The sequence below is a fragment of the Urtica dioica genome, chromosome 1 (assembly GCF_054948205.1).
Source record: "Urtica dioica subsp. dioica isolate 48M chromosome 1, U.dioica_male_clone48M_v1_H2, whole genome shotgun sequence".
NCBI classification, from domain to species: Eukaryota; Viridiplantae; Streptophyta; class Magnoliopsida; order Rosales; family Urticaceae; genus Urtica; species Urtica dioica.
The window spans coordinates 13,114,061-13,125,433 of NC_142756.1; the positions used below are offsets into that span (position 1 = coordinate 13,114,061).

Here is an 11,373-nt window from a genome sequence, read left to right on the forward strand (position 1 = left end):
ATTTGGCATTATTATAGTAAAAACTTATTCTTATTATTTATATCTTGTCTTATACAAATATAAATGCAAATAATTTACAATAACATTCATACATATTCATATGTTAATTTTATATATGGCTATCGATATATACTATCTAGTTTCTTATTTTCTGCCTAATTAACTCGAAAGCTGGCGATTCCTAACTGCCTCCGCATCTGATGTGGCTGAGCTATGAGCTTTATCTCTATCATTCAGAATAAATTTCCAGTTCCAACTGGTTCCGAAACGGAAATTCCATTATGAAAATTTGGGAATCGGAAAGGAATTTTCTGTTCTATTCTCTGCCGCATGTCCAGATTTAGTATGTTTCAATTATTCAATAAATATGAGGAGTTTTGTTTTTAAACAAGCAGATTTTGCTACTCAATTATATATATATTTATTTAGGATTAGGGCATAAAACTCAAAACAGAAGATGCAATAGCAATCAATGTCATTACAAGACAACTACGCTGGCAGAATCAACATAGAAAAAAAAATACAACAGCATATATTTCAATTTGTTTATCCCTAGAAAAAAGAAGAAAAAAATTATAAAAACAAACTGTGATATAAGAGTCCATTATGTTTCACGTACGTAAAGTAAAGAGCCTATCTGGGCAAAGGACTAGAAGATACTGTACCAGTCTCCACATCCGAATCTCCAGTCTGGCGACTGCTTTGTTTGTTCGAAGCCGTCTCTAATGCCAAACATTCCTTCAATCCGATCACCACTTCGTTCATTGTCGGCCTTTCGCGTGAGCTTCTCACGCAAGCCATTGCCACTTCCACGGCTTTCCATGCAGAGTTGACATCAAAATCTCCACGAACCCTCGGATCGACGATCCCTTTGATCTCTCCCTGTTTCATCATCGAATCGACCCATCCAGACAAGTGGCAATTATCCTGATCGTTTATTTTTAAGATCGCTGCCTGGTTCGTGATTATTTGCAGCAATACCACTCCGAAGCTGTACACGTCGCTTTTCTCGTTCAACCAACTTGTTTCGAAGCACCTGAGGAATAACACCGCATATATAAGAAAAATATATCAATAAGGGTTGATGAGTCACAACGAATATGGAAAGAGTAGATGTGTAAGAAAGAGTTTCAATATGAACACTCACTCGGGGTCCAGATAGCCTAGAGTGCCTGCCAAAGCTGTTGAGACATGAGTCGCACTTTCCATTGAAAAATCTCTGGATAGTCCAAAATCTGCGAGTTTTGCTTGGAACTTCTCATTCAACAAAATATTTGCAGTCTTCACATCTCTATGGACTATGGGTGGTCTGCAACCATGGTGTAGATACTCTAGTCCTGAATATATCCAATCCATTTGCAAAACATATTTTTTAGTTACAAATATGAATAAAAGTACGTATATAGACAAGACATGACAAACCTTGTGCTGCGTCGACGGAGATTCTCATCCGGTCTTCCCAGCTCAACGGGTATGCGTTTTTCTCTGCATTTATCATCGTTTGACTCATTATTTTTGTCTATTTCAATATGGTTTCCGTGCCAAGATAAAAGAGATATAGCATTCTACGATATGAACCTGAGAGAAGCATCGCTAGGTTTCCATTAGCCATGTACTCGTAGATGAGCCCCATTTGGCCATTTTCATTACAATATCCAATAAGGCTTGTCAAGTTTCTATGGTGTACTCGCATGAGAAGTTTTACCTGTTAATTTCAATCACCATATCCGGATATTAGAACAAAGTAACAAACCCTACTCAGCCTCACAATTATGTAAGTATACACTGATTGGACGTTTTGGACAGGAATATAACAAGTTATGATTGATCAATCAACAATAAAATTTCAAATTTCGTAGAAAATAGAAAGAAAAAAAAAATTCAAGACTAATTAATACATGATAAGAGATACGGTGACTATTTGGATAATTAAATTCCAGATCCTCATAAAGACATCAAGTCACTGGTAATTTTCCTTATTGTCAAATGATATTTTGACATGAACATGATAATACATGTTATATTATCCAGTCCACAAAACTCAAGGGAGCATATAGTTAAAGAGCCGCCATCTATAAGTTCGCGAAACTTAGAGCATTTTAAAATTAATGAAGTTTTATTTATAATATATATAAATATATTTTATGAAATCTATGTGGTGATTCATAGTCAATAAACAAGTGGATCATAGTTTTATGAAAAAATTATATAAAAAAGTTAAAACTATTTGATTAGAAAAACAGTATATGCTTTAAATATTTAGCGAAATAGCGCTTCAGTTTCATTTTCCTAATAAGTAAAATGCTTTACATATATATATATATATATATATATATTGACCCATGTATATAAGTAATTTGCTACTGTAAAAAACTTTATAGACAAGTCTTAACTATTTTACACGTACTTGCACGTTTTTAAATTTTGTGACTATTTTACTAATTTTAGACAAGTCTAGACTATTTGGCAAAACTATTTAAGCTTGTAAAGTTATATTTTTCAATGTGATCATCATTACCTCGGCCTGAAACTCTTTAGTGCCTTGCCCCGAAGTAGCAGAAAGCATCTTCACGGCCACTTCAGTCTGGTCCAATTTTCCGTGATAAACGGTTCCAAACCCTCCTTGACCGATCACTCTCTCGAAGTTGTTGGTCATAGCGATTATATCAGCGTAAGTGAATTCATTGCTTTTTGGCTGCACAGCTGAACTCGGCCGAATTTCCTTCCCACCTGCTCATATTATTATTATATTTATTTTTATTCTAATATATTTTGAAATGGGCACATGATCAAAGGATCGTACTAAAAATTTACCTGTTTTCCTTTTCATTACTTTCCAGACGATGACTACTGCAATTAAAATGACCAAAAACGCAGCGATCGATGCTATGACTGGAATGATGAACTGATTCTTCTTCTTCTTCGTACTATTACTATTGCTACTATAGTCTTCACAATCCAATGAGCAAAGGTGTTGATTTCCAGAGACACTATGACAGAGATAAGAGAATATATATTGGTCCCTTGGTTTTATTATTTTTGTTTTTATGTGATGTAAAACAAACACTGTAACGTATGAAGCTCTAGAGAAGCCAAAATACCTTAGCTTTAGTGAGCCATTTGTAGATCTTTCAACGAGGTCGAACGGAACGGAGCCAGTGAAGTTGTTTCCACTCAAATCTCTGAGAACATCAATATTAGAAAAGTATGTTCAGTTTTATGTGTGGTTTTCCATCCCAAAATACATACAGATATATAATCAAGGATTAAGATGCCGACCGTCGTAATTGACTGTTAAAAAAAATTTAAAGAAATCTAGACAAAAATTTAAAGAATTTAAAATTTCTATTTGATTATCTTGTAATTTTCTAATAGAAAAGGTGTATTTATCGAAATTTTGTTTTTCTAATTTTTTTGTACTAAAATTTCCTTAACTTGTTTTTGTTTTTGGATTATAATTTTGGATATATAGGTCTTATAATCAAACCCTAGCGGTTGTACCTAAATGGGGTTTTCCCGTCTTTCCTATACCTACGCTATATCACATACCAGCCTCCGAAATCTACAGAATTTTGAAACCCTAAACATAACAGTGCAAGTTAGATTATCTTACAAAACTTTTAAGAATTGCATTTTAGAGAGAAAATCTGGCACAGATCCGGTCAAGCTGTTGTTCGATAAATCCCTGAAACGAATACATGCATATATGATTAGTTTTCAAATTATTGAACCCCTGACCATTAAGATTTTCATGAAGATGTGTATGAACTTACAAGTGCTCAATCATTGTGAGATCAGAGATGTGAGAAGTTATGTCCCCAGTCAATCCACTGGAGGCTAAATTCCTGTAGTTTTAACATAGGCATAGTTAATTAATCAGAGTACACTTAATAGCTTATAATAATTGTTAAATTAAGTGTAGTTCATACAAATAGACGACTCTTGGATCTTCGCCATCGGAGCTGCAATTAAGGCCGTCCCAAACGTAAGTTATCGGAGCACATGGATCGCCTTGCCAGTTCTTCTTCACTCCCCACTCTGCCTTTATCTTCATCATAGCCTCAACTATTGTTTCCAAATAAGTAATTATTATTTTTTTTTTGTTGAAAAAAATAACAAATCTTAAATAAAAATTATGCAACAGCTAACAAGTGAAAAATTGTAATATCGTCCATTTCAATTTTGCACTTTTTCCCATTATTTTTCCGGTCTTGAATTTTCTGCCTATGAATCCGTATGCTCTTAATTTACCTACTTTACCATACATCGTCATAAATTTATATTACAAAAAATTGGCTACGTAAGCCACCTAAACTATAGGAATTATAAATTAGTCAACCATTGATAAATACTTTGTAAATAAACAACTTGCATACGTGGCTGCCTATTAACTACTTTTTTACAGGTTTGACTGGATTAAATAAGTCTTTTACTAATATGTTAATAAGTTAACTTGATTATTTACAAGAAATTAACGAAATGTGAGCTATATCTCAATTCACTATAACCTTGTGGCTATATAACTTAATAACCCTTTATAATAATACTTACCATCATCTTCGCGCGTGTCTAGCTCGGAGAAATCCCGGATGATGTAAGCTTCGAACGCGTTGAGGATGGGCTGGTGCGTCGAAGCGGCGGTCTTGTTGATCTCGTAGTAGAGCCCCACGTCGCCCACCACCGGATTGACGCTGGAGATGGTGGTGGAGTAGAGGTAGTCCGGGGAGATGGGTCCGTTCCAGTGCTCTCCGTTCTCGAAGATATCAAACTCTCTCGACTCGTTGGCGCCGAGCTTCTCGATCTCCGCAAAGTGCATGTGGACGAAGTACAGCGAGGTCGGATCCTCCGGCTTCATCCGGAACCAGAAAGTGTCTGCGCTGTCGTTGGCCGGCAATTGCGCCGTCGACATCACCGCCTGCGGTGGCTGGTAAGGGTATACTCCGCCGGAGTCCAAGGCCAGGGATGTGCTTATGGGGTTGCGCTCCAAGAAATTGAACGGTTCCCACATTCGATCGTACACGTCGTCTTTGTATCTGGTGTATTTTTATAAAACATGATCGTTTATCATCAGTGTTTAAGATTTAATTTTAGTTTCTAGATCGTAAACTAATAAAATAGTATGTATTTTACAATTTATTTATAGTCTCTAGCCGTAGAAGTTTTTTTTGTAGTGTTTATTTAGACTTTTTTTTAAGGGAGAAATACCCATATGGAAATACAATATATATATATATATATATATATATATATATATATATATTAAATATCTAGTATAATGACCTAATAGTTAAAAACAGCTTAACTCAGGCCAAAAAAAAAAAAAAAGTACAAATTACACAAATACTCATGCAGACGAATTAATCATAAATCTATTTCCAAGTAACGAGTAACGTAAACTAACTAATATACTAAACTAAATTTACCAAGATTAATAAAGGGGCAACTAGGCCAATAACACAATAGCCCACATTTTTTTTAAAAAAATAGTTAAAGTTTCATTTTATTAAGAAAATAGTTAATCAAGTCTAAAAAATTAAATTAATTTGTTTAGTTAATTTAGTTTACTTCAATATTTTTTTTTAATAAAATAAAACTTTAACTAGAATCTAAAAAAAATTAGGATCGACTAATTATAACAAATTCTTCCTGAATAAAAATAGTCACGATTGAACTTATGTACGCAATATGTTGATTCTGTGTTCTTTTAATATTTTATTCATTTTGTTCCATCTAATTTACTATGATGATTAATTTACTTATTATAATCGTAAATATAATTTATTTTGATGATAAATATAATTTATTTTAAAAATACTATCTATTATAAACACGAAGCTCATTAAAGAAGTCCAACCAAAACTAATTTTAATTAATTAATTTATTATAATAACTAATTTAATTTACTTTCGAAAGTCATAGAAGAATGAAGTGCAGTTTTAGAATTCTGTGAGTTTTAGCTTTTTATTCATATAAATCAGGGCTAAAGAGATGAATTATTCTATTCTTTCAACTTTAAAAAGTCAATTATATTATTTTAATATTTTAAAATATTTTTTTTCAGATCCTCAAATATTGCGCCGCATATATAAGTCATTGCCCATTCTTTTGCGTATTGACATATATGAGTCAATATTACGCCAACTCATGATCATGTTTCCAGTGAGAAATACATATTAAATTTAAAGTGAAGCCATATCAAACACTAATATTTATTAAAAAAAATACGAATATTTATATTTATAGGAGGTTGGAATCAATTAATAATAAATTATTCTCATCTTGCATGAAGTTAGTATTGAATAACTAGTGAACTCAATAATAAAACTATTGAAAGCTTAATCAGACAAAAAAAAAAAACAATAAACTTGTACACGTTGCCAGTTTCGGTTTTGTGAGACCTGTGACCAAAATTAATGCTCTATATGATAAAGAGTTTTTCTTTTTCATTTCCGGTTACGTAGGATCTAGAACCACTATACTAAACTTTATCAATCAAGAGGGGAAAAAAGTCATCGAGATACAAAGATAGATCCTAAATTGCGTTAATTCCATATTGTGCGTTTTAACTTTGTGTAAACAAAAGAGATTCGTTTCATATATCCGTGATTCGTGAACTTGGTCGATTGATCTTTTTTTTACAAACTTAGTTGGCCATATAGTTGTTTTATAGCATTTTATTTTATTTTTGATAATATAAGTACAACGTTAACTTACTGGACTTTTTAAAGTTAAATGGTTTATTTAGTTTTAATTTGTTCAATATAATTTCAATCCTATTCTTCAACAGCATATCCACATACTTCTAAGAAAAATATGGCCACGGCAAAATAAAAAAGAAAATATTAACGGCAAAAAAAAAAAAAAAACCATTACCGGATAGATTTATTGGTTTGTGCACCGATATCCATGCGGCGATACAAAACCGCGGCTCTAGTCGAAACGTAAGTGGAATTCTTGAGAGGCCTGAGCTCGAGAGCCGAGATGAACGGTGTTCCGTGGCCAGTATTCACTAAACACACGAACACAAAATCCGATTTTGGAATGTGGATAATCTCCATCGTCTTCACAGTTGACGAGTCCACGAGTTTCACGGGACCCCATTTGTTGGCTCCGATGTAGAGATCGAACACAGGTGCAGAGTCTGTACCGTCGTAGTCACCGTATAGGAACCTGGCTCGGATCAAGTACTTGGTGTCTTTCCCGTCCGAGGGCCTGAGTGTGTAGCAGTTTCTGTCTCCCTCGGGGAAGCTTCTGAGCTTCTCGAACTGTTTGTCGAAATCGTCTGAGAGCGATAAGGTGTGGCTTATTCCGGCCCCGCCGGAGAAAGACAAGTCCGAGACGTAGTTCAGGCCGGTCGAGTCGTCTTTGTAGCTCGCGTTTTCTGCTATTCCACAGTCTATGCTTATGAACCCTGTGACCAACAGAAATCAAGAAATATATTACAAAAATGTCGTAAAAATTACTATGTTTTTTTATTTATTTATTTTTTTTCTGCTTGATGAAGCTAAATGTTATGTATATGCGCAAAGTTTTCGTGAAATGATAAAAACTTAAGATACATGTGTAGATATATTTTGAAAGCAGCTACGGCCCCGGTTGAATTTGAAATTACCCGTAGGACAAATTAAGAAAAACATATCTTTGAGATTTATTTTATTATATTTAATTATTGATTTATGTGTTCGTGTTAAAAAAAAGTTATCAGACGGAGTAGATTTATAGAATTTTTGTTTTTATATACTTTTATGATCAGATATATCTTTTCTTTGCAGTACTCGTGATAATAAGATATACATGGAGTGTGCTGATGAAAATATATGTATTGGCTTGTATGATGAAATGGAACGAAAATTTAATGCATAGAAAAACAAATTATATGGGTTGCTAGTATATAGGTTTTATGATTTTTCATTACCTGATTGACTTTGGGCATGAACTAGAACTGTGAAAGCTAGAAAACTCAAAAGGTATGCATACATAAATTGCCTTAACATCGCTATCATCTTGCAATCTATCTCGCTTCTTTTTCCTGTGCGTGAGAAATCCTAGATAGTCTATTAGATATATATATATATATATATATATATATATATATATATATATATATATATATATATATATATGTATCTACATGCATCGAAATTTAAAGAGGACAAAATATTTAATTTAACAAAGTCAAATAGTTGAATTGTTCAAAGCTAGTACAATGATGGTATTTGCGTCCCGCTGTATTAGCATAACTTGTGTAATCATAGCTTAAAGTTAATTTTAGTATATGTCCACTTGGGTTTTAATTATTCTTTTCAAAATGCTAAAATACAATTATATCGGCACACAATTGATTCCAAGCTCTTCTCTGACTTTAGGGAATTACAGAACGTGTGAACTACTTATCAATCAAGTGCAGAAACAAATTTTTGTTTTAACTTTTATGTAGATTATAATTATATGGCAACTTGAAATATAAGATCAAATTTATATTCAATAAAAACTAAAATGTCTTTCCCAAATTATATACATCCCATACGAGACTTTATTTATTCCAGCTGTGATGAAGCTGACTTTTATAACTTTGATACCCTTACCGAGAAATATGTAAGAAACTAACATATTCATATATAAAACATTTTTGTAGTTTCTATAAGCAAATAAAAAGTCGCTATAAGTCTATAAGATTATCATCCATGTTGACTTTGACTTTCTCCTTAATAACACAAAGTAATATATATATATAGCTTACCAACCAAAAGACATCAAAATAGATTTTTAGCGTGGGAACTGAAGTAAGTACGTTTTACGCATTACGCAATGGGTATTTGTGGTGCGGAGCCAGAAAATAAACCTAGCAGGCTTTGGAGTTTTATGGAATATTGTGAAAATGATTGGGCGTATACTACCATAATATAGTCGGAAATATATATATAATTTATCGATGAAAAAAATTGAGACTATGAATTTTACTTAAGCTTGTGTTGTTATTACATATTGGTTGTTTTTTTTATTTGACAAAATTGATATTTTCTACGCTTTTGGAACATTTGTGTGTAGTGACATATATTGTTTGATAAAGTTTCGCTGAATTTTTTTGTAAAGTTCTTTTTATCTGACATGCTTCTACTTTTCTGATCGGCTAATCAGACTTCAGTGAAACTCTAGCAAAGCATTCTTAGCTGTGTATTATCTCATATACAATGATTTTTTTCCCAATACAATAGGGTTACACACTTAGAGTTTTTGGGAAAGTTGTCCGAGTAAAAACACAGTGTCTTTCGTGTGATGTCACTCTGCTCTTATTCTTTATTACCGTAGTTAGTGCAATAGACAGAGTTGAGTTTCTAAATCATGCACTATTATAAACATTGATCAATCACTTGGTGAGTGAGTTTGTGACGACCCGACTTTCCGGACCGTCATACTTATCTTAATTCTTTTACTTAAAAAATAAAATGCGGATAATTTTTTTTAACATCAGTTCAAATATTTATAAGGTCTAGACTTTAAAATAAAACAACCTTGAAAATAACCACAACGTTTAAAGTCTTAAAAAAATTATTTGATGAAAACAAGAGAAATGCTTAATTCATAATTCAAAATCAAAGTAGACGATCGAAAAAATACTGTCGAAAAAATAATGAACGGAACTAAAACCATGAAATTCAACTTCAATTTGGCAAAGCTAATTAACTTTAAAAATATCTTAACCATAAAATCTCAAATCGAGTGTTTAGAAAATTGCATAGTGGAAGTCTTTTAAAAAAACGAGTAGAACCACAACCCAACCCCTTAGCCATCAAACGCCGCTGATCCACCCTGCTCACTTGTTCATTTTTTGTTTACCTACAATCAGGGGCGGAACTAGGAATTGAAGTTGAGGGTGGCCAAGAAAAAAAATTATATAAATTAAATATCATAAAAAATGTATCCTAATACATAATTTAATTAAAATAAAGAGCGTCTTGATTCCATATCACGAAAATCATCTATTATTGAATCTATGCTAAACATCTCAACAATTTCTTTCTCAATATTAATGAGCAAACAATCCGACAAGAAATCATCTTCCATCTTGTTACGAAGTGCTGTCTTCACAATCTTCATCGTTGAAAAAGAACGTTCAGTAGTAGCGGTAGAAACTGGAAGTGTGAGAATAAGAGTTATCACCTTATACACCAAAGGAAATATTTCCGATTTTCTTGTTTTCATCAACCATTGACATAGATTAGAAATCGTTCTCAATGATATGAAATGTGGAAGTTGTCGAACCTGATCAAAATGTTGAAGCTCCATATGCAACAATGTCACCTCTTAATGATGTGCGCATCTCTTTCGGATCTAAAGCTGAACTGAGAATCATCAACTCCACTGTATTATCATTAAATCTGCTATTCAATTCTTGCAGCTGAGAGTCTATCACTCTATAGAATATATCAGCTTTATAATAATGCTCCACTGTAATGTCACGAGCCATTCCCCTCCGTGCAACATGAAAAACACTAAAATTAGGCACTTCTATATTGACACTTCCACAAAACGATCTCACTTTTTCAACCAAATTGCTCCATCCATCATCTCTAAGCTTCTGAAGGAGTGACTTAGTTGATGAAACAAGCTGCATTGCATTTAAAATATCTTGAGATTGAATTTGCAAAGCATTGCAAAGCATGCTAGTGATCTCTAGAATTTCTCTCATCATATGCATAATGAAGACAAAGTAATAAGAAGTCATTGTCTCGTAAGCTGAACCCGAGTAGTTCCATCATCAATGATGTTTAATAACACTTCACATGTTGCACTAAACATTTTAATCATACTAGAAATTGATTTAAAGTGAGAAGTCCAACGTGTATCACCCGGCCTTTGCAAAGAACCTATCTGGTTAAGGCCTTTCCCACTTTCAAGCTCCTCAATATTAAGCAAATAGGCAATATTTGAGGCATGAGCATCTTTAAGTTGATCGTTACGCTTACATGATGCACTCACAATATTGACAATAAAATTAAGCTTAGTAAAGAAAAAAACTCACATGATAAACTTCCTTGGACGCCGCAACTAGTGATAATTGCAGGCGATGGGCAAAACAATGAACATAATAAGCATACGGGCATTGATTTGAAACTAAGGCTTGCAAACCATTCCGTTCTCCATGCATGTTACTTGCACCATCATAACCTTGCCCTCGTATAGATTGCACATCAAGACCATAACGAGTGAGCATCGAGAAAATACCATCTTTCAAAGTCAATGCTTTAGTATCTTTGACATGAAGTAAACCAAAAAAGCGCTCTTTTATGCAACCATCCTTGCCAACAAATCTCAATACAAGTGACATTTGCTCCCTTTTAGATTCATCTCTAGCTTCGTCTACAATTATAC

At 33.2% G+C, this 11,373-nt stretch overlaps 1 protein-coding gene across 1 annotated transcript; it reads right to left on the reverse strand.

Annotated features, from left to right (window-relative positions):
- Positions 1-402: 402 nt before the first annotated feature.
- LOC149407315 (putative LRR receptor-like serine/threonine-protein kinase At1g05700) lies at positions 403-8,061 on the reverse strand. Its single transcript, XM_089612848.1, has 13 exons — positions 7,916-8,061; positions 6,874-7,411; positions 4,552-5,033; positions 3,930-4,065; positions 3,774-3,845; positions 3,614-3,685; positions 3,102-3,182; positions 2,815-2,990; positions 2,519-2,730; positions 1,579-1,705; positions 1,423-1,485; positions 1,148-1,337; positions 403-1,036 (listed from the first exon to the last, which is right to left on the reverse strand). Exons 1-13 carry the CDS (start codon positions 8,001-8,003, stop codon positions 634-636), a joined length of 2,640 nt encoding a protein of 879 aa, XP_089468974.1. The 5' UTR covers positions 8,004-8,061; the 3' UTR covers positions 403-633.
- Between the last annotated feature and the right edge of the window lie 3,312 nt (positions 8,062-11,373).

Excerpts from the sequence above, each read along its gene's own strand:
- LOC149407315 (XM_089612848.1), bottom strand. The coding sequence starts at position 8,003 with ATGATAGCGATGTTAAGGCAATTTATGTATGCATACCTTTTGAGTTTT. Across the intron at positions 7,412-7,915 it reads TCATGCCCAAAGTCAATCAG|GGTTCATAAGCATAGACTGT; the intron begins GTAATGAAAAAT and ends TGTTGGTCACAG. Across the intron at positions 1,338-1,422 it reads CTCCGTCGACGCAGCACAAG|GACTAGAGTATCTACACCAT; the intron begins GTTTGTCATGTC and ends GGATATATTCAG.